Raw genomic sequence first — 20,605 nt, 5'->3', positions numbered from 1 at the left:
AACAGAAATGGACTGTGTGAGAAACACAGAAAATATATTTTTTTCCAAACTGAGAGAATCAAAATGTATTTTCCTTTTACCGTTTCTGTATTGCCTTTGCCTTCAACATTTTTTAGAACTGAATAGCCCTGCACTTTGCTCACAGCTTAACTGAAAATCTGGATTGATTAGGCAAAAGCTGTAGTGTAGTTATTGCTCAATTTATAATCAATTGTGTAATTAGACTATGTGAATATAAAAAGAAAATTAGTGAGATGATATTATCATAAATATACTGAAGCATAATTTATTTAATCTTAGTTCTTTCTGTACAATTAGGCACACAAATCATGGTGGACCCTCTGACCATCTTTAATTCTGAACTGATACGGTTGTATGGTTTTATTAACTAGTACATGTCACTGTATTACTCATTCTAGTACTTTGTGTTCAGATTTCCTCTGCTTAAGGTAGTATTTTTTTAAATCTATTGGTTAATGTTTCAGGTGACACATACAAATACTAACTATTCCATCTTTTGGACAACACCAACAATCTCCCCGCCCCTCCCCACTAAAGATACAGGCCTACATTTTGAAAAATGAATAAGGTATTTGGGTTCTTCAACTTTTGGATACCCAATTTTAGATATCTGAAAATCACATTTGTTAAGGTTTCCAAAAACTGGGATTTCATCATTTAGCATGAATAATTGGCAATGGATGTTTTATTTGGGCAGATCACCAAAAGGAAACAGAGCCTTCTGGGAGCTAAAGGATGACCTTGAATCCTTTCCCCTATGCCATCTCCCTCAGCAATATCTGTCACATCAAGGATGGAATTTGGAAGGTGGTATGCTCTATGTAATCCTCTGAAAATATATCAACTCTATTTATGTCTTGGAACAGAGTGCCAATTGTGCTGCAATTATTTAATGGACTCATTTTTAAACTTTGAAATTAATGTGTCATTGTATTTGGCTGAAGTGCAGTGCTTTTCATCTTTAAATAAATTGGCATGGACTCATTCAGATTTGATTACATTGGAATGCCTAGTGACTGATGTAAAATCATAAGTTTAAGGTTATCCTCAAAGTCCTTTTTGAAGTTGTTGTGTACTGTACTCAGGAAGAGTTTTGTTTTATATTGGTAATAAAAAGGACCATTAGTAATCCTCAGGAATGGAAATAGTGGAGTCAGGAAGTATGATCAACTCAATCATTTGCTTAAACTGCTTAATTTAGATGTGTTTAGTTGTGGTGTGAGTGATATTGTGTATGCATTTGTTTTACTTATTTCAGGGTTTTGCTGGCTGTATTTTGGCAGCCACATTCTAAGTCCATTGTTGTGGGGTAAAAGAGGGAGATTATCTACCACGCAGGATGAATTTGTAAACGGGGCTTCTGCAAAAAAGCAATTACTTGTTCTTAAAAAGATATTAAAACTTCAAACAACTTCATGCTAATTTTTGGGACCTATCATTAAGTCAATGAGAATGTTGCTATTGGTGTCATTGGGCTAGACTGTGGTCTTTCAGCTTAAATATAACAAAACCCTATAAATTAGATATTATATCACACATTAAAGTAGCTTTTCCTAATGTGCTAGATCAAGATAACAATGAACAGTGTAGATTTTTAAAGAATTTTATATTCTGGCTACTTAGAAAATGGAAATTTTGCTCCTCAGTTTATACTGGTCCTTGTAGCAAGTATGTGAAGGCTATAGCTTCACTGCAGAGTAAGCTTGATATAACTATACTTGAATTAATGCATCTTGAGTAAGCGTAGCTCTAGTAAGCATGGCCACACTGGGAAATAACACCTGAGCTATATGAGAGTGACTGGATTATTTTATGAGGGGATTGTGAGCAGCTGATGTGTTATGCTAAATCTAGCTGTAAACTGCATATCTATGTCCCCTGACAGCTCAAATTAAAAAAAGCATCACCACATACATGTAAGTTAGGAGTTTTTGTGTTCAGAAAGCACTTGAATTATAACTTGAGTTACACTCTGACAGTGAAGACAAGTCCAAAAAAGGAAAGGGATGTGTGTTTTTGATGGGGTGGGGAGCATGGGACATTAAGAGTTGTGGTAATCCTACTGCCTTTTTACTGTTGTACAGAAGGTTTTGACTCTTCTTTTTCACATTTTAGGAAGCATTCTCTTTAAATGTATGTCTGTGGAACACGAAAGAATTACAGAACAACAGGAAGAAATACTGTCAATTCTAGAAGAAAAATATCCAGAGCTGCCGCCTCGAGAAAACATTATCTCTGTTTTCCAGGCAACTCCACTGAAGGCTCAAGGTAATGAAGTTTTACTTTTATTCCTTGGGCATCTTGACAATTCTGTCATGTGACCTCATCTAGGCAGAATGGATCATCCTGTAAGATGATGCAAAATTTAAAATGATGGTTACTTTTCAGTTATATGCTGACAAAGTAGAACATAGAAATCTTGTTTCTGTGAACTGTCAGTGCTGTCTGAAGTTCTAAAGATAGTGGTCATACAGGTAATGAATATTGTCGTGTGTGTGTGTGTGTGTGTGTGTCTGTATGATTTAATGGCTCCAACACAACATGATGGGCTATAGCCACTGCTCCAGCCATAGGAAGGATGCTCAGCCACACCCTTCTGAATCTTACATAGAGGTACGTTTCTGAGTTCGCATGAGTCAGCCTTTGGAATTCCTTGCCTGGGGAGGTTGTAAGGGCTAGTACTATAACAGGGTTTAAAAGAGAACTAGATACATTCATGGAGGTTAAGTCCATTAATGGCTATTAGCCAGGATGGGTAAGGAATGGTGTCCCCAGCCTCCGTTTGTCAGAGAGAGAGTTCGCTTGATCATTACCTGTTCTGTTCACTCCCTCTGGGACACCTGGCATTGGCCACTGTCGGCAAACAGGATACTGGGCTGGATGGACCTTTGGTCTGACCTATGGCCGTTCTTATGTTTTTATGTTATGCTGGTGAACTGACCGTAGCACTAATTAACGCTTGAAATAGCAAGAAATTATTTTAAAATAATATTTCTTGTTCATTGTCATTCAAAAATGAGATGGAACCCTCCATGCCTCCAAAAACATTCACTATCTGGGTTTGAAGGTGCTTTAAGCCTGGGCTAGCTAGCCTGACTGTGGTATAGTCTAGAACTCTGATACTAGACTATACCACATATTCTGTGAGGCTGGTAATCTACACACATTGCAGTGAAGACGCAGAATAATTCACTTGAGCCTCAATAGTCTTCCAGTGTTTTCCCTCACTTCCCCCCATTTGCCCATGTGGACAGAGAAGTTCTCTTATAATCCAGAAAAACATGGAGGCTAGGATAAAAAAAAATACCATTTCCCACGTGGATCAGAGAATGCAACTTCAATGCAGCCTCCCTTTGAGAAGCCAGGTGAGAATGGCGTCTGCTGGGTTGGCTTTCTTCCCTGACTGCATGAGATAGATGGAGCTGGTCAAGGGCAAAGGAGGGTGAATGTATGAAATCTACCACATGGCTTGGCCCAGGTGACTGGCCCCAATACTGAGCATCAAACTTGAAATACATTGAAACCAGGAATGGGATAAAATTTCTGAATGTTGGGTCTGATTTTCCTAAAAACACTGATATAAATCGGTAGCAGTGCCTCTGAAATTAGTGGAGCTATATTGAAGTGCAACTGGTATAAATGACTTGGGCAGAATTATACTCATTGTTCCTTATATATTATTCGCTGTGCTGCAACATCCAAATAAAGGAATACACAAAACCAAAGCCACATAAAAACAGCTTCTGTGTTCATATGAACAAAATTCAGTGAAACAAAGACACTTCATAGATAGAATACAAAAGTGAATAAAGCTTGATTTCGGTGATTTCTGCAGGTTGAGTAAAAGCAGCTGACACAGTTCTAGTGCTTCACAGCTCTGTTATGTACCTGAGACTGTACTGTAAAAAGAAAACAAAATGAGCCACTTGCTACTGTTGGAAGCAGTTTTAGTATGGCCTTTGTTGCATTAATTTTAAGTGCCCCTTAACAGAGAAGTAAAGTACCAGCTACGTTGTTCTGTATTTTATCAATATTGTTATGATTTTATTACCGATTACATAGTTAGCATTGCATATGTTTATGTGCTCTATGAAGGTAGGTAGTGATGAGATTCTGAGGTCCTTTGCAAGTCAGATGAACGTTTTGAAGCCGTTCAACAGAATAGCAGTTCCGAGTTCCATCTAATAGGCACACCTCGTTTACAAAGTAATCTGTCAGTGTAATTGGGGGTCCATCGGTGTTATTCTGGGCACAACGAAGAGAATAGGTATTCTGATTTTTAAAGACTCTACTGTACATATATAGTAATTTTTAAATGAAAATATCAAGATGAACAGCCAGTTCATCTTGTCAATAGATTGTTGATGGAAGAGAATCTAGCTGTTGCATTCATTGATGAGCGGTTGTGAGTTATATGGCTGTTTCAGTCATGAATGGTTATTGGTCTATATTACCAGCATTATCAGTAGGGGTAAATTGACCACATTCCGATGTATTATGCATTATTTAAATATAGTTTTAGAGAATGACAGAGAGAGAGAGAGTTTTAGCTGGACATCACCAATTACAGTCAATGAAAGCTATATGGTTAAATGAAATATTTTGATACCTATGTAAAGGAATCCAGATTCCACAATTAAAGAGTCACTCACTAGATGATAATGATGAAATCTTCTGTGTCAACAATACATACACTAATCTGTCCCTGAGAGTTTTATTAATCTTGAATCTCACACAGAAAATATCCATTAGTACAATGTTAGTTTAAGGAAGATCACTGGTAGAATGTACCTTCCAGTACGTATCTTAATCGCTTCAGCTCTGAATCATGTTACAACAATACTACAGGCAGTCCCCGGGTTACGTACAAGATAGGGACCGCTGCTGAAACTGAGCAGCAGCTGACTACAGGAAGCCCGACGCAGAGTTGCTCTGCCCTGGGCTTCCTGGAATCAGCCGCTGATCAGTTTCAACAGGCTGAATCTGGACGCCAGTTCCGACTTACATACAGATTCAACTTAAGAACCCCAGGCGTCCCCAAGTCAGCCACTGCTGAAACTGATCAGCGGCTGATTCCAGGAAGCCCGGGGCAGAGCAGCTCTGCCTCGGGCTTCCTGTAGTCAGAGCTGGTCAGTTTCAGCAGCGGCTGACTTGGGGACGCCTCGGGAAGAGCAGCTGGGGTGCTGCTGGGTTGCTCCAGTAGCGCTGCTCCTCGGTGCTACTGGAGCAACCCAGCAGCACCCCAGCTGCTCTGCCCCAGGCGTCCTGATTCAGCCGCTGCTGAAACTGACCAGCAGCGGCTGAATCAGGACGCCTAGGGCAGAGCAGCTGGGGTGCTGCCGGGTTGGTCCAGTAGCGCCCAGAGCGGCGCTGCGGGACCAACCGGCAGCGCCCCAGCTGCTCCACCACAGGCGTCCGGAGAAAAGCCTGGTCTGCTGGGGGGGGGGTGTACTAGCTGCGCCCCCGCTCCCCCCAGCAGACCAGGGAGACGCGGGCGGCGGACCGAGACGCACCGCGGTCCCGCCGCCCGGGTCCTCTGCGGCTTTGCTCCGTGTCTCCCTGGTCTGCTGGAGACCATTAATATACAGGCAGTCCCCGAGTCCCCTGACATTAATATACAGGCAGTCCCCGAGTTACGCGGATCCGACTTGCGTCGGATCCGCAGTTACGAACGGGGTTTGCTCTGCGTCTCTCTGGTCTGCTGGTCTCCAGCAGACCAGCAGACCAGGGAGACGCGGAGCAAAGCCTCTGAGGACGGTGGCAGCGGGACAGCCGCGGCACGTCTGGGCTGTCCCGCTGCCCGCGTGCTCCACAGCTTTTCTCCCCGTCTCCCTGGTCTGCTGGTCTGCTGAAGACCTGGTCTGCTGAAGTCGCGGAGCACGTGGGCAGCGGGACAGCCCAGACGTGCCATGGCTGTCCCGCTGCCACCGTCCTCAGAGGCTTTGCTCCGCGTCTGCTGGTCTGCTGGAGACCAGCAGACCAGAGAGACGCGGAGCAAACCCCGTTCGTAACTGCGGATCCGACACAAGTCGGATCTGCGTAACTCGGGGACTGCCTGTATATTAATGTCAGGTTTCATATCCATGATTTTAATATTAAAGATTATGTGCACTCATTGACCAGTAGTATTCAGTATGTTTATAGATCAGAGCCTTTACAATTTCATAGATGGAAACTGCATAAGAATCTTGGTCTTTTAATTCTTTTGAAATGTGTTTACTTTGGTATTAAAGCAGTAGTGCCATACTACAAATATTAATTAAAATTGCATATTAATAATGTTAATTTTCTGTTGTGACCCCATAAAAGCCAAAAGACTTTAAGACTAAAAATTCTGGTCTTAACTCATCCTATTGCATTTGATCATCTTTGTAACTTGCATGTATTGAACAGGCTTTTTTGTATCTCAAACAGGTTTAAATATTGAAGAGGCTATGTTGAAAGATCTCAAGGAGTTGACAGATGGAGAAATTAAAGTAGCAGTTAGCACGGTGTATATGGCTCTTGAGGTAAGAGAAAAGATAAACAGAATATAGTTGTTAAACAACCAACCTGCAGAAGGTGGCGTATTCTTTCATACAGATTCTTGGTTATTTGTTTTCTCAAGATGGCGGATAGCAGATTGTGTCAATTATGTAATTCATTTTTATTAATGCCATAATTATTTGTGATCTGACTTTCATTATCATGCATCTTAATATCCTTTTGAATAAAAGTCATTTACTAGGACGCTTTAGAGCAACAGCTGCAGAAAATTGCAATGCTTGGATCATAACTGACCTACCCTTTCATGTAGTGGAGTTAATAGTCTCTCAACAACTTGAGAAAAGTGTCCCCTTCTTTTACTTTTATACAATTGCTTTGAAAGCTGTGAAAAACAGGCATGTTAGTAATAAATTATAGATGTTCTAGAGTGGATAAGAAATCCTTCCAATTTGTTAGTTAAATGGTTGCTTGTCTCAAATTTGAGATGTTCGCAGTACTGGTGAAAGTCACTTTTTTGATTGCTGGCTTTCAGTGCCACACCTCTGAACTGACCTCACATAAGCTGGAGTGCTCTCAATTAAATGTGTGCATAATTGTTAGCTTTTCAGAGTTATGCATATTGTACATATATTCTTTACTCTAGTGTATTGTTTTTAATGACTGTTGAGCTGATATCACTACAGATTTAGCTGTGCAGAATACAGCTCAAAATAATTCAGAGCCTAATTGTGTCTGGCTCTGCACAAGTGTGAGAGGGCAAAGGGACACATGAGGAATCTTCCCCTTATGCCTCTGTTCAGGGATCAGCCATTATGGGTGAGAAGTGCAGCAGCTGAGCAGAACAAATCCTGCTAGTGAGTGACTCTTTAATTGTGGAATCTGGATTTCTTTATAAAGGAGCCAAAAGGAATGGGCTAACGTGCTAGGCTTACTGTTACATTTATTCCTATTTCTCCTGGAGATGTTCATTACATTGCAGTCCCATACATACCACAGTGCAGGTGGTTGCTTTTAGTCCTAGCCCAGTCCTCACACACTGAGTAAGAGCACATAGCACTCATCACCCCCAAAGCATTGCACTTTGTATTACTGACTCACCTATCTTGTGTTACCCAAAATGATCCTTTACATACTGATAGGGTGAGCTTGCAAACTATGAGACAAGCAGAAGTTAAATTGGAAGTGGGGTACGGAGGTTTTATGATTCTCTCCTATTTACTTGTTCTCCCTTCTTTTATTATTTTCAATAGGCTTCCTGTTGCAGTAGGTGATGGAGTTCTACCCCATCCTCAGTCACCAAAATTAAATTTTAAGAGGTGCTGAGCTCCAACAACTCCACTGACTTACATGGGAGTCGAGGGTAGGGATGTTAAATATTGGTTAACTGAATAGTTGAGTAATCTCATGTATTCTTATCGGTTACTTGACTATTCTATAGTCCCCAGGGGCAGGGCTGACTATCATCCTGATGTGTTTACAATGTCAGACTTGGATTTTTTTTTTCCTGTCTATTTTTCAGAATACTTTTTAATTGCTCAGATAGAAGTAATGTTTTGTATCACGGTATCTTCTGTAAAGGGATTTCACAGCTATATACTTTGAATCATACTGGCTATTAGGATGTCAACGTGTTGATTTCTAGCTTACTGTATAAGTGATAGACTTCCAGTGGTGTCAGTGATAGTAATTTACATGCCAGTATAGTAATTAAACAGTTTAAAAAACCTACATGTTAAAAAGTCCAGAAATGTATACTTAAAAGGTTGAGCTGCTTTCTCACTGCCATACAGTCCTCTGTCATCTTTTGTCACTACACCAAACTTGCATGGCCCACTCAAATTTAACTTGGGTCCCTAAAATTTGCAAAAATGTCAAAATAACTAGTAACAAGATGGTTGGAAATACATCCTTTGACTAAGAAATGGGATTTTGTAATTTTATACAAGTTGAACCTCTGTGTCTGGGATTCTCTGGTCTGGCAATATCCATGGTCTGGAAAAACCAAGGATGTTGCTGGACTAGAAAGCCCCAGCACAGAAGTTGCTGGCGGCTGGCAGTATAGGTGGCCATCGGGCCCAGCAGGGCAGCAGACCAGTGGGGAATCAGAGCCCAAAGCTGGCAGGGACACCGGAGCCTGCAGAGCTGGGGTGCAGCAGCTTCACAGGTGATTAATCAATCCTGCCTAGTCAGAGGCTCAGGGGACTGACTGGGTGGGACTGATGAAGCTGTGCTGCACACAGATGAGAGGGAACATTGCGTCTGGGCCAGCAACGTTTGCAGGGCCACGGAACTTGCAAGGCTACTGTAGCCAAGGGGCTAAGGGCAATGGGGCCAGGAAGCTGGGGAGAGAAGCCCAGGAGAAAGGCTGCTCCCCCAAACCTTCCCTGCTCTGGAAAACTCCCTTGTCTGGGACTGGTCAGGTTCTGAGGGAGCTGGACCAGGGAGGTTCAACCTGTAGTAATTAAACAGTTTTCTGTCATTTTGCAAAATTAAGGTAAATGGTGCAAATTAGGCTTATAATAAAGAACTAGCTTCAGTATTAAATTAAAATGCCTTTTTTTTTTTTTTTACTCTGTGGAAAGAATATGTGGAATGCAGCACTAGTGCTGTATTCACAACCTGTATCTAGCATACAGGTAGCACTTACACAGCTCTGCTGGGAGATGGAGGATCTTTACTTCTACATTGCACAGATACATATATTTGGGTTAGTGCTAGTCCCATTCTAGCCTATATTTTGTATCCCCTTCTTCTAGCACCCACAGAAGACATTTGGCCACTGCGTAATTTTTATAGTCCTAAAAGCAGATAGGTTTCAGAATTAGCTTCTGTGACTGTATTATGTCACATTTGACTTTAGAATACTGCTGTTCGGGGAACACAGGGATTTGATTTGCAAGCAATGAAGTGGTTCACAGTAGGGATGTTAAATTTAGATTAATTGGCTAATTGAGTAGTCGATGCAATTTGCAGCAACTATTTGATTAGTTGATAAGGGCGCCTCCTCCTTTAAAGTGTAGCAACCCTGGGTTCCATGTGGTGCTGCTTCTTTTAAATACTGCAGGGCAAGGCCCCAGCTGCAGGGTAAGTCCCCAGCTGACCCCAGTCTGTACATGGCATTTCAAAGCAGCAGCACTGTATACAGTCCAGGCTCTGGACCTGGGCTCCACGCAGCGCTGCTGCTTTGAAGCATTCCTTTTTCTTCCCCCCCTTGCTGCCTCTGATAGATAGAGGCAGCAAGGGGGGAAGTGACTAGTCAACTGTCTGATAAGCATTTGCTTATCGGACAGTCAACTAGTTGTTCATATCCCTAGTTCACAGGATCATTGTTTGAAGCATAGTTAAGTGGAAGCAAGAAGAATCAGCTGCACACGCACAAAGCAATCAAATGATTTCCAAGAGTTAAATGATCTTTAAGCTGAATCTATCAAGTCACTGATAGTACCAGCATTTTTGACGGAAGTTACCTAGAAGTGCTGATTGTCTTGGAATGAAGATATCTCTTAAAGATTCAGCCTCTTCCTTCTTCTGCCTTACATTTTGCTTTACTACAATTTATTATGGGTAGAGAATTGCCAGACAAAAGGACATTTGTTCAGTGACTATAAATCATACTTTCTAGTTCTCTTTGCAAAAGAAACTTGCTGTAACTGAAGTGGCATTACTTCTTCCTCTCAGTTTGGCTGCAGACTAATTTTTGTGGTTGCTGAATCCCTACACTCTGTTCAGACACTCCCAGAACTCTGTCTGGCATATACAGTTCTTGACCGAAGCAGATAGGATAGTTGTGGGTGTGTTCAGATTCTCAGCCTTGCCAGAGTGATCTTCAACAGCACCAACAGTGACAGGGACAGCTTACAAAACCATGGTGTACTACTATGCTTGCCACTTCTCCCTCCCCCAACAAGCAGTGCTCGGTTTCACATAATAGGTACCCTGCGCAGATACAAGATTTGTATCCGCATCTGTATCTGCAAAAATGAGCCATGGATATATCCACATTGACATCTGCAGGAACGGATACCTGCAGATATCCATAGATTTGCAGGTTCTTATACTAGGAATAATTAACACTAGGCAAAACCCTGAAAACCCTGAAAACACTTTTACTTTGAGTGTAATCCTGAATACCCAAGTCTTTACTTATATAAAACTCATGTTAATCTTCCTGCGAGTTTTGCTTGTATAAGTACTTCTGGATTTGCTCCAGTAATAATGATGATAATTTATATTACTTAGCAGGTATGCTGTGCTTTCTCTGTTTGAAGGTGGGGTGGGGAACCTTTTTGGGTTGGGGGCCACTGACCCACAGAAAAATCAGTTGGGGACCGCACACAAGTGAGAAGTGAACCCCCTCTCCCCACTGAAGCAGCCCCTAACTAAGAAGGAGAAAGACATTCTCCACATTCCCTTTGCACAGGCTAATAGATGTTGTGTGCTCCAGCCCCGTGGAGGGAGGAAGCACCAGCTCAGGCTCCTCAATGTTGGAGGAGGGAGCTCCAAGCCTCAGGGGCTGGATCCAGGCAAGCCGGTGGCCACATCCAGCTCCTGGACCTTAGGTTCATAGAGTCATAGAATCATAGGGTTGGAAGAGACTTCAGGAGGTTCCTTACCCCTGTTCTATGGGCTGTGCAGACATTAACTTATCAGACATCAAGAAGGACATGAGCTATAGGCTTGGCTTTGCTTTAATGCCACAGATGTTGCATCTATGATGTGTTCTCTTCCTTAGAAAACTAACAGGGTCAAATTGTTCTTCCAACCAGCAGACACATAAGAGCATATTTTGATGAAGTTTTCTTACACATGATTATTTGCTTTGGTTCCATGATCTATCCTGATCTGATAGGATTTATTACACTGGTGACACTGCTGCTGCTGCTGCTAGTGATACTGTCTAGTACAACCCATCGTTTTTTGCTGTGTCATGAAGAATGAAAATGACATACCTGAAATACTCAGGTTGTGAATGGGTTAAATGGGTATTTAAGAATAATAAAGACTTTTAAAAACCAATATACCTCAGGCAAGTGGCAATGATAATCTAATAAACAAAATACCTTATGTAGCACACTTATTATGGGTATATGAAAGACTATCATTTGTTATTGGTTTGACAAATCTATAATGAAATTAGAGTCTGTCTTAGCTCCTGGGTTTCTGAGAGGAAGGATGGTTCTACCGATTAGACACTGGGCTGGAACTTAGAGTTCTTGTCCCAACTCTGCTATTGACTTCTTTTGCAGTCTTGAATAAGCTACCCTGCATCTGTTTCTTATCTGTAAAATAGGGATAATGATACTTCTTTACCTCATAGATGTGTTGTGAAGATAAATTCCACAATGTTTATGTACTGTTTCATTATTATAGAATCAATCCCTGATTTTTCCATTAAAAATGTAGGTGCTAATATCCGTTGGCGGAGAAAATGTCTGCTAAAAATATTCCTTGCTTTAGTGGCACTAATTGAATAATTTCTTGAATTACCAATAATTCACTATTAGTATCACTACTCAACATTTACATTGTAGTATCCCTGGGTATGTCTACACTACCCCGCTAGTTCGAACTAGCGGGGTAATGTATGCATACCGCACTTGCTAATGAAGCCCGGGATTTGAATTTCCCGGGCTTCATTAGCATAAGCGGGGAGCCGCCATTTTTAAATCCCCGCTGGTTCGAACCCCGTGTAGCGCGGCTACACGGGGCTCGAACTAGGTAGTTCGGACTAGGGTCCTATTCCGAACTACCGTTACTCCTCGTGAAACGAGGTGTACCGGTAGTTCGGAATAGATACCCTAGTCCGAACTACCTAGTTCGAGCCCCGTGTAGCCGCGCTACACGGGGTTCGAAGCAGCGGGGATTTAAAAATGGCGGCTCCCCGCTTATGCTAATGAAGCCCGGGAAATTCAAATCCCGGGCTTCATTAGCAAGTGCAGTATGCATACATTACCCCGCTAGTTCGAACTAGTGGGGTAGTGTAGACATACCCCCTGAGAGCCCTGAAAAGAATAAAGCTCTATGGGTATGTCTACACTACAGCGCTAATTCGAACTAACTTAGTTCGAATTAGTTAATTCGAACTAAGCTAATTCGAATTAGCGCAGCTAGACTTAAAAACTAGTTCGAATTAGCGTTTTGCTAATTCGAATTAGCATGTCCACACAGAGTGGACCCTGAACAGAGGTTAAGGATGGCCGGAAGCAGTGCCGGCAGGGCATCAGGTGAGGACTTAGAGCATGGAGCTGCTGTCTCAGGCTAGCCGAGGGCTGTGCTTAAAGGGACCCGACCCCCACCCCGGACAGACAGTTCTCAGGGTTCCCCGCTTGCAAAGCAGTCCTGGCTTGGAGTGCCCTGAATGCCCACACTCAGAACATCACAGCACTCAGCCATCAGCCTGGCTACACTTGCCGCAGCCCCCTTCCCTAGCCCCCCTTCCTGATGTACAAAATAAAGAAAACGTGTGTTCAAAAATAGAATCTCTCTTTATTGAACAAAACTGGGGGAGACTGGGAAAAAGAGGTGGGAGAGGGGAAGAGAGAGGCTGGGAGAGGGGAGGGCAACTAAAATGATCAGGGGTTTGGAACAGGTCCCATATGAAAAGAGGCTAAAGAGACTGGGACTTTTCAGCTTAAAGAAGAGGAGACGGAGGGGGGATATGATAGAGGTTTATAAAAGCAAGAGTGGTGTGGAGAGGGTGCATAAAGAAAAATTCTCCATTAGTTCCCATAATAGAAGGACTAGAGGACACCAAAGGAAAGGAATGGGTAGCAGGCTTCAAACTAGTAACAGAAAGTTCTTCTTCACAAAGCAAAGAGTCAACCTGTGGAACTCTTTGCTGCAGGAGGCTGTGAAGGCTAGAACTAGAACAGAGTTTAAAGAGAAGTTAGATCAAGTCATGGAGGTTGGGTTCATGGAGTGGTATTAGCCACGGGGTAGAAATGGTGTCCCTGCCCAAAGTTTGTGGAAGGCTGGAGATGGATGGCACGAGACAAATGGCTTGATCACTGTCTTTGGTCCATCCCCTCCAGGGTACCTAGGATTGGCTGCTGTCGGCAGACAGGCTACTGGACTAGATGGACCTTTGGTCTGACCCAGTACGGCCATTCTAAGCTCAGGACTCAGGGTCGGGGGTCTCAGTGGACCACCTTGATTTTCATGCAAACCTGCTCCTGGGTGGCCAGGCTGGCAGCTCTCCTGCCCTAGATGGCCACTTTCCTGTGCCTAGTGCAGAGTTTGTGGACGAGGTCCACGATGTCTGCACTAGACCAGGCGGGTGCCCGCCTCTTGCGGTCCTGGCCAGGCTCCCGGGAGCCGCCAGCCTGGTCCCGGGAAGAGGCGGAGGGCTGGGGGGCATCGGGTGGCTGACTCATGGCGTGCCAGGTGCAGGGTCTGCTGGCTGGGTGCTGGCAGGCTTGCACCTGGCACGGGCACCGTAGCCAGCCCGTGCCCCTTTAAGGGCTCCGGGCTGGGAGGGGGGCATACGAGTTTCCCTGGTGGTGCCCAGAGTGGCCACCAGGGAAAGCTGGGGAGGGCTAGCCTCCCACTAGTTCGAATTAACTGGCTACACAGCCCTTAATTCAAACTAGTAAGTTCGAACTAGGCTTAGTCCTCGTGCAATGAGGTTTACCTAGTTCGAACTAAGTGATCCGCTAGTTCGAATTAAGTTCGAACTAGCGGAGCGCTAGTGTAGCGCCTATGAAAGTTAATTCAAACTAACGTCTGTTAGTTCAAATTAACTTTGTAGTGTAGATATACCCTATGATTCTTGGTTCTGTACAAACACACAGGAAAACACAATCTCTTTTCAACATGTTTACAGTTTGAGAAGACAAGGGACATATGAGAGGTGTGAGGAGTAGAAATACAACCAAGTGTATATATGTTGTTATTATATGAATAAAGTGTCACTTGTCCCCATCTGCCCATCAAGCTAGCTATCATCAGTTTGCTGATCTCTTATGGCAGAGGTGGGGAAGCTTTTTTGGATCTGGGGCCACTCAAAAGTGAGAAGCAAAAAATAAAACCTCACAGTAAGGGATCCTCAGAGCTTCAGGGGCTGGATCCAGGCAAGTCAGGGTCCTCATCTAGCCCCCAGGCCTTAAGTTCCCCACCTGTGTCTTATGGCATCTTGGCAGGAGTAGATCTTCAGGATAGTTTTAAAGGAGTACAGAGTAGTATTAAAGGACTGGAGTGCCTTGCTGATCAATTGAGGGAAGGCATTTAATGCATACAAATGAGGATTTGTGTGCGGAGCTGAATGCTCATAGTTTTGCCTTTTTTAGATAAAACTCTTTCTGTTTGGGGTTTTATAGATTTAAATTACTTTGAAGGTTTAGGTTAAAACAAGAAATGAACAGATCCCTATCACACACAAAATGGATCTTATTTACATGAATGACAACATGGCCCAAGTGGCTGTTGTTTTCATTACCTTTACTGGGAAGTTTCTCTAAGTTATGATGGAAATTATTCATAGGGCATTGTAGCAAAACTTAGTGCATGCACTGCTGTTAATTTCTGTTTTATTATGTTATACCCTGAGAGTATATTTTGCTTGTTCTCTGTTGGAATTCCCTTGGAAATGAGAAGCATCTTCTCAATGTGACTTTCTGGGAAAGTCATTTTTTTTCTGAGAGAGAAATAATGCTTTGTGAATTGAACTTTTCATTTCTCCTCTTTCCGTAAGGTGCAATATAATGAACAAGACATCCAGCTTTCATGGAGCCCCCCTTTCTTTCTGGTGTCTTATGAAAGCTTGATGACATTTTTGCTGGAGGCTCTGGTCCAACCTTTTTCAGTGCAAGGGGCCAGATACTAGTTTGGGGGCATGTCTGTATGTCCATTACCAAACTACAATTCCAGTGAGATGACTATTTTGCCAGCTACCATCACCCTCCTGCTGTTGTAGAGAATTGCTGCATGTGTCTGGCTACATAAAATGGCCTCTTCCTCATGGCCTGACCTCCCATAAAGGACACCTTTTTGGCTCCTCAAATGGATTATGCAGCACTGGGAGAGGGGAGTTTTCAGGACTAGATGGAATTATCCCATAGGCCAGATTCAGCCCACAGGCTGTCAGTTGGACTACTTAATGATCACACAACTAGCAGTATCATTAAAGAGAAGAAAAATAACATAAATAAAGATTCTTCAAAGAAACTCAAGGAAGCCAGTTGAAAAATATGGCCAATAGGCATATGAGAATCTGGTCTTGATCAGTTGTTTATGTGAGAAAATCTGAATGCTGATTGACGGAAGCGATATAGTGCTTTATTTATAATTTATTTAATCACATTCCTCACCCTGATAGCTGAGCATACTTTGTAATTTTGCAAAGGGTTCTTTCCATAGGGGCAATCTCCACATGATGGTGTAGCTGACTCTATACTTCCTGCTTCTGGCATTATTAGTAGTAGTACAGTGTATATATTTGCAATTATTTTCTGATGGCTATGTATGGAGTTTTATGTATGATGAAGATAGATTTTTATATAAGTATTAGACAGTCTACCTATATAAAAATGAAATAAGTAACTCTCATCTGTAGTATGCAAGGCATTTTCAAACAACTTTTAAACTAGTTGGGTTACTACATGAACCATGATGTACTTTATTTTTTATTAAATTAGGGTTGAACTTCCCTTGTCTGTTTTAGCTGATGATATCACAGACTTGGCAAACTTTTCTCTTGCAGTATAAATATACACATTATGTTTTTTGAAATGGTGTCAGATTGGTACACGAATTTGTTTTTGATGCTAAAAAAGCAAGTAAACATGTTAACATTTAATCTTCCAGTAATGGAATTGGAAACAAAATTCTCAGCAACTTACAATGCTGTTCAGAGATATTTTTCTGATGCCTGTTGTGAGAAGTTAGGGTATGTAAAATAAATGATGTATGGAGCTGTAGGAATGCGACTTTTGCAGACTACCTTATGTCTAAGGAACATTAAACATAGGGTTCTCGTTTAGCAAATAAATAACCATTCATTTCAATGGCTGCATAGTCTGGACTTTTGTGCATATTTTTGCAAAGATGAGAAGAGGCCATTAGGGATTTAATATAAAATAAATCGCCAAGGGGTCTTCTTGTAGTCCTAGTCTTTCTGCCACATGGTGTGTTACTAATGTGCATAAATGGGCTTAAATGAATTTGTTATCTGTATTACATTTGCAGTATGTATATATTTATATATTATTTTTTAATTGTGTTTAAAAATAAAACATTAAATACATCTTTTGTGTGTGTTGAAAACATTGCATTTGTAAGTAAGTCAACCTTAATTAAGTTTTTTTTAAATGTCAATGTGCAAGACCTGCCTATAGGTAAATATGTTTTCACACACACACACAGAGAAAGAGAGAGAGAGACTTCAATCTTGTATCCTAGAAGTATTTAGAGAATTAAGTCATTACCTTATTAGAATGAATAATAATAATAATACAGTCAAATCTCCATTAGTGAAAACACCATAATTACGTAGATGTGACAGAGTCTACCATTCTAGAGGATGGTACCTGTGCTATTGATATCCCAGGTCAGGTGAAGAATCCCATTTGTAATGATTTCAGATTGGTTCTAGGCACTGATGAGGTAGGCAAAGCACATAGATTTTCTTTAGGTGGTTGTTTATCAAACTCTACAGGTACAGAAAGGAAACAGGTGGGACTAGGTATGAGTCATCCAAGATAGATTTTGTCCTTAACTGCTTATCAATTGATTGTAGGAAAGCAAAAAATGATATCAGCAATTATTATCATAATAATCTTCACTTCTAATCTTTAAATCGTTCTACAAAGCATACTGTATCAGATAGGAGTTATAGGCTTGATGTGGAAACTACTGTGGATGAGGTATTATGCCCTATGTTAGGTAGGAGATCCAACTAGGAGATCATACTTTGTCCCTTCTAGCCTTAAATTTACTACTATTACAGTGTACATACCCTGTGACTAGTCCCTGTTACTCCTAGATTTTGTCATCTTGATCTTAAACGTAATGCATAATATTTTGTAAGGTATATTTGCTTATTTTATTCTACAGCTGCCACCGTAAAAACAAATACAAGATGTATTCTGCTGGCAAGGCCGTCCCTACCAATGTCCTGCGCAGCCCAACACTGATACCAGGGCACTCCATACCAGAGGTGGAAGGGCTGAACCTGAGGGGAAAAGGGGTTGCCAGCTCTCATGGACCATATGCCAATTACTGCAGAGACATCTGGTAAATCTGGTCTGTGAGAGTTAGTAAGCTGGAGCATGGCTGGGAGGCAGGTGTGGGTCAGAGGACTTTGGAGTAGCAGCAGGTGTTCACACAGCCAGCTGAAGAGAAGCATTTCTTTTAAGGGGAAAACATTGCTTTTCTCTAGCTGCCTGCTGCATGGCTGCCCTCTGCTCCATCTGAGTCCTCTAGCCCATGAAGGCCACTCGTTGCTACCTTGGGGGTGGGGCACTGAGCCCTGGTAGGGTGGCTGGAGAATGGGGGAAGGGTGGCTAGACTGGCGCTGAGCCAGGGGAGAAGGCTGGGGTGGGGATATCTGTGGTGGGAGTGACCAGACCGGCACTGAGCCAGGGGCGGGTGGTCGGGGGGTGGGAATGGGGACAGCCGGAGCTCATACACTTAATTTCCTTTACAAGTTTGATTCCTACAACAGAAGTCTAAACAAAGACACTGGCTGGATGGCCCACTACATTCCGCATCCTAATGACATAAAACAAACAAACAAAGGGTACTTAAAGTGGGTACTAAATATTTTATCAGATTTATTTAGCATGGACACTCTAATTGACAATTTCCTTCCCCTTTCTTTTTTTTCTTTTTCCTTCTCTTTCCCTCACGCCCATCCCCTCTCTGTGCTATTTATTTGAAAACTAGATCCCTTAAACTACATTCATCTGAAGAAGGGGGTTATGTCCATGAAAGCTCATGATCCCATCCATATTTTTGTTAGTCTCAAAGGTGCTGAAAGACTATTTGTTGTTCTTGGTATACTTTGATTTGATTTGTTTTGTTTCCCCAATTACTTTCAAAAGCAGTTTATGTTTAAGGAAGCTGCTGTGAGCTGTGCTATGTTTTGTTTGGCATCAGATTTAAATGTACATGTGTTATTATACAGGAAGCTTTGCTCACAGTATTTATTTGTTATTCAATCTCAGTTTAAAATTTATGTTCTAATCTAATTTTCTATAATAGGAAAATATGTTTTAAAATATATCTTCCATTTAAGAAAGTTAATAAGTTTTCCCTTTCGTTAGCAGTTTTTAAAAATATTTATTTTTAAGAGAAAATAATATTGTTTGTTTATAGAATATAAACTCATGATTACATGATATTGAGCAAATGTCTCTCTCATACGTATATTTGATTACAAAACATCTACTGTTTCATTTTGGTGGAAGAAAAAGGCTCATTACTGGACTTCATTCCTGACTTGTACAAATTTGACTAATTTATCATTTTTGTACCCTTCTTGCTTTTGTCAGTAGCACTTCAGCTCAGCTGTTCATGGGGCATAGACACAGACAGCGGGAGGTGCTATTTTGAGAAATGTTCAGCATATAAAGATGTTTGTATGATGTATCATACATTTTTCTTATTCCTATATAAATCTATAACCTGGATATTTAATTCAAAAGTGGTTTAAATATGTGAAAACACATGGTTTGAACACACTGATTGACAATTTAATAACAAAAGTTTGCTATAGATTTGAATTTGATCTCGTACTACTTAGTATTCATTTTTCTGCTTGATATTTTGTGGGAAATCATCTAGGCAGGTTGTTAACTCTTAACCCCTTACAAATGTTACCAAATACCAAATTTAAATAAAAAAGTAGGGTCACTTTCTTGTATTAGAATTGTTGAAATGTTTACATATGCATGTGGTGTAGTATTAATGAACACAAATACATATGCCATGTATTATAGCTATAAGAAGTTACAGAATGTGTAACTAAGTACTGTAGAAATAATACCAAAAGTAACTATCTGATTGGTCACTGAACGTTGTAATCCATGATTTCCAACTTTTTATTAAGCCCTAATGTACAAAAATCTCCTTAAACCATGCAATAGTGATTTACAATAAGGATATTTTATTGAGAACTAGGACCCCCTATTCAGCAAATTAATTAAACATGTAGTTAATGTCCATCTTTATTTTTAATGCATGTGCTAACTATGGGCTTAAATAGATGTCAGTTCACATCTAAATATACTACTTATAGATATTCTGCTAAATCCTAAGGGCCTAATTCTGAACTCCATATTCTATTTTTAGACATAGGAACATAGGACTGTTCAGGCCAATAGTCCTATGTAAACCAGTAATATACTCCCAAATTCCAAAGACAACTTTAATTCTGAATTACAGAAAATATTTGTTGACTCTTTCATTACTAATATAAGGTACCCCTGCTTATTTAAATGTATGTGTATATTGCAGAATTCCCCCATGCATCTCTTAGAAAGTGCAAGAGTTATCACATCTTTTTGTTCTAGATTCTCCTCCTCTTCGGCCTTCTGAATTCAGCCAAAACCCTGAATCTCCAATCATTAAAAGCTTTCTACAATGGCATCTTTTTGGTGTGTTGGCTTCAATGATGGAAATTCATAGATGGTTTTTTTTTAATAAATAAATAATGCTATTTATGAATTATACGTTATTTTCTTTTTGGTCCTGAATATTATCCTCTGTTTGAGGTAATTATGGAGGCTACCTTCCTAGTCAGTTGTGTTGTACAATTTGGATCTGTTCACTAGATCTAGAGCAGTAATGGGCAACCTAGGCTAATGAGTGGGCTGCATGAATGGCCTCCTTCATCTCAGTGGGCTGCAAGATTGTCATAACCAAGATAGTCTCCTGGGATAGGGTAGTTTTGCTAACTGCGCTTGTGTACTCAGCCCTTCCCCCAGTGTTCTGTCACAACAAAGAGGAAGGGGAGCAGAAAGGGAGGACACCGGCCCTTCCACACCACCAGATCCCAACACAGGACCCTAATGTGGTGTTGCAGTGTCTGGACCACTTGTTGGTCTACCCCAACTCACATTCCCCCAACATCACTTCCTAACAGGTTGTAGCTTCTCCATGT

At 41.4% G+C, this 20,605-nt stretch overlaps 1 protein-coding gene across 1 annotated transcript in view; it reads left to right on the top strand.

Moving 5' to 3' along the window:
- PRUNE2 (prune homolog 2 with BCH domain) overlaps nucleotides 1–20,605 on the top strand; it is a 153,456-nt gene that overhangs the window by 18,776 nt on the left and 114,075 nt on the right. Inside the window, exons 4-5 of the mRNA XM_006122482.4 lie at nucleotides 2,137–2,289; nucleotides 6,436–6,530. Of these exons, the coding sequence (XP_006122544.2) occupies nucleotides 2,137–2,289; nucleotides 6,436–6,530 (248 nt within the window). The remainder of the gene's footprint in view (nucleotides 1–2,136; nucleotides 2,290–6,435; nucleotides 6,531–20,605) is intronic.

The sequence above is a fragment of the Pelodiscus sinensis genome, chromosome 6 (genome assembly GCF_049634645.1).
Source record: "Pelodiscus sinensis isolate JC-2024 chromosome 6, ASM4963464v1, whole genome shotgun sequence".
NCBI lineage: Eukaryota > Metazoa > Chordata > Testudines > Trionychidae > Pelodiscus > Pelodiscus sinensis.
The sequence above is the reverse complement of the archived record's forward strand: the minus strand, read 5'-3'. Positions and strand labels throughout refer to the sequence as shown.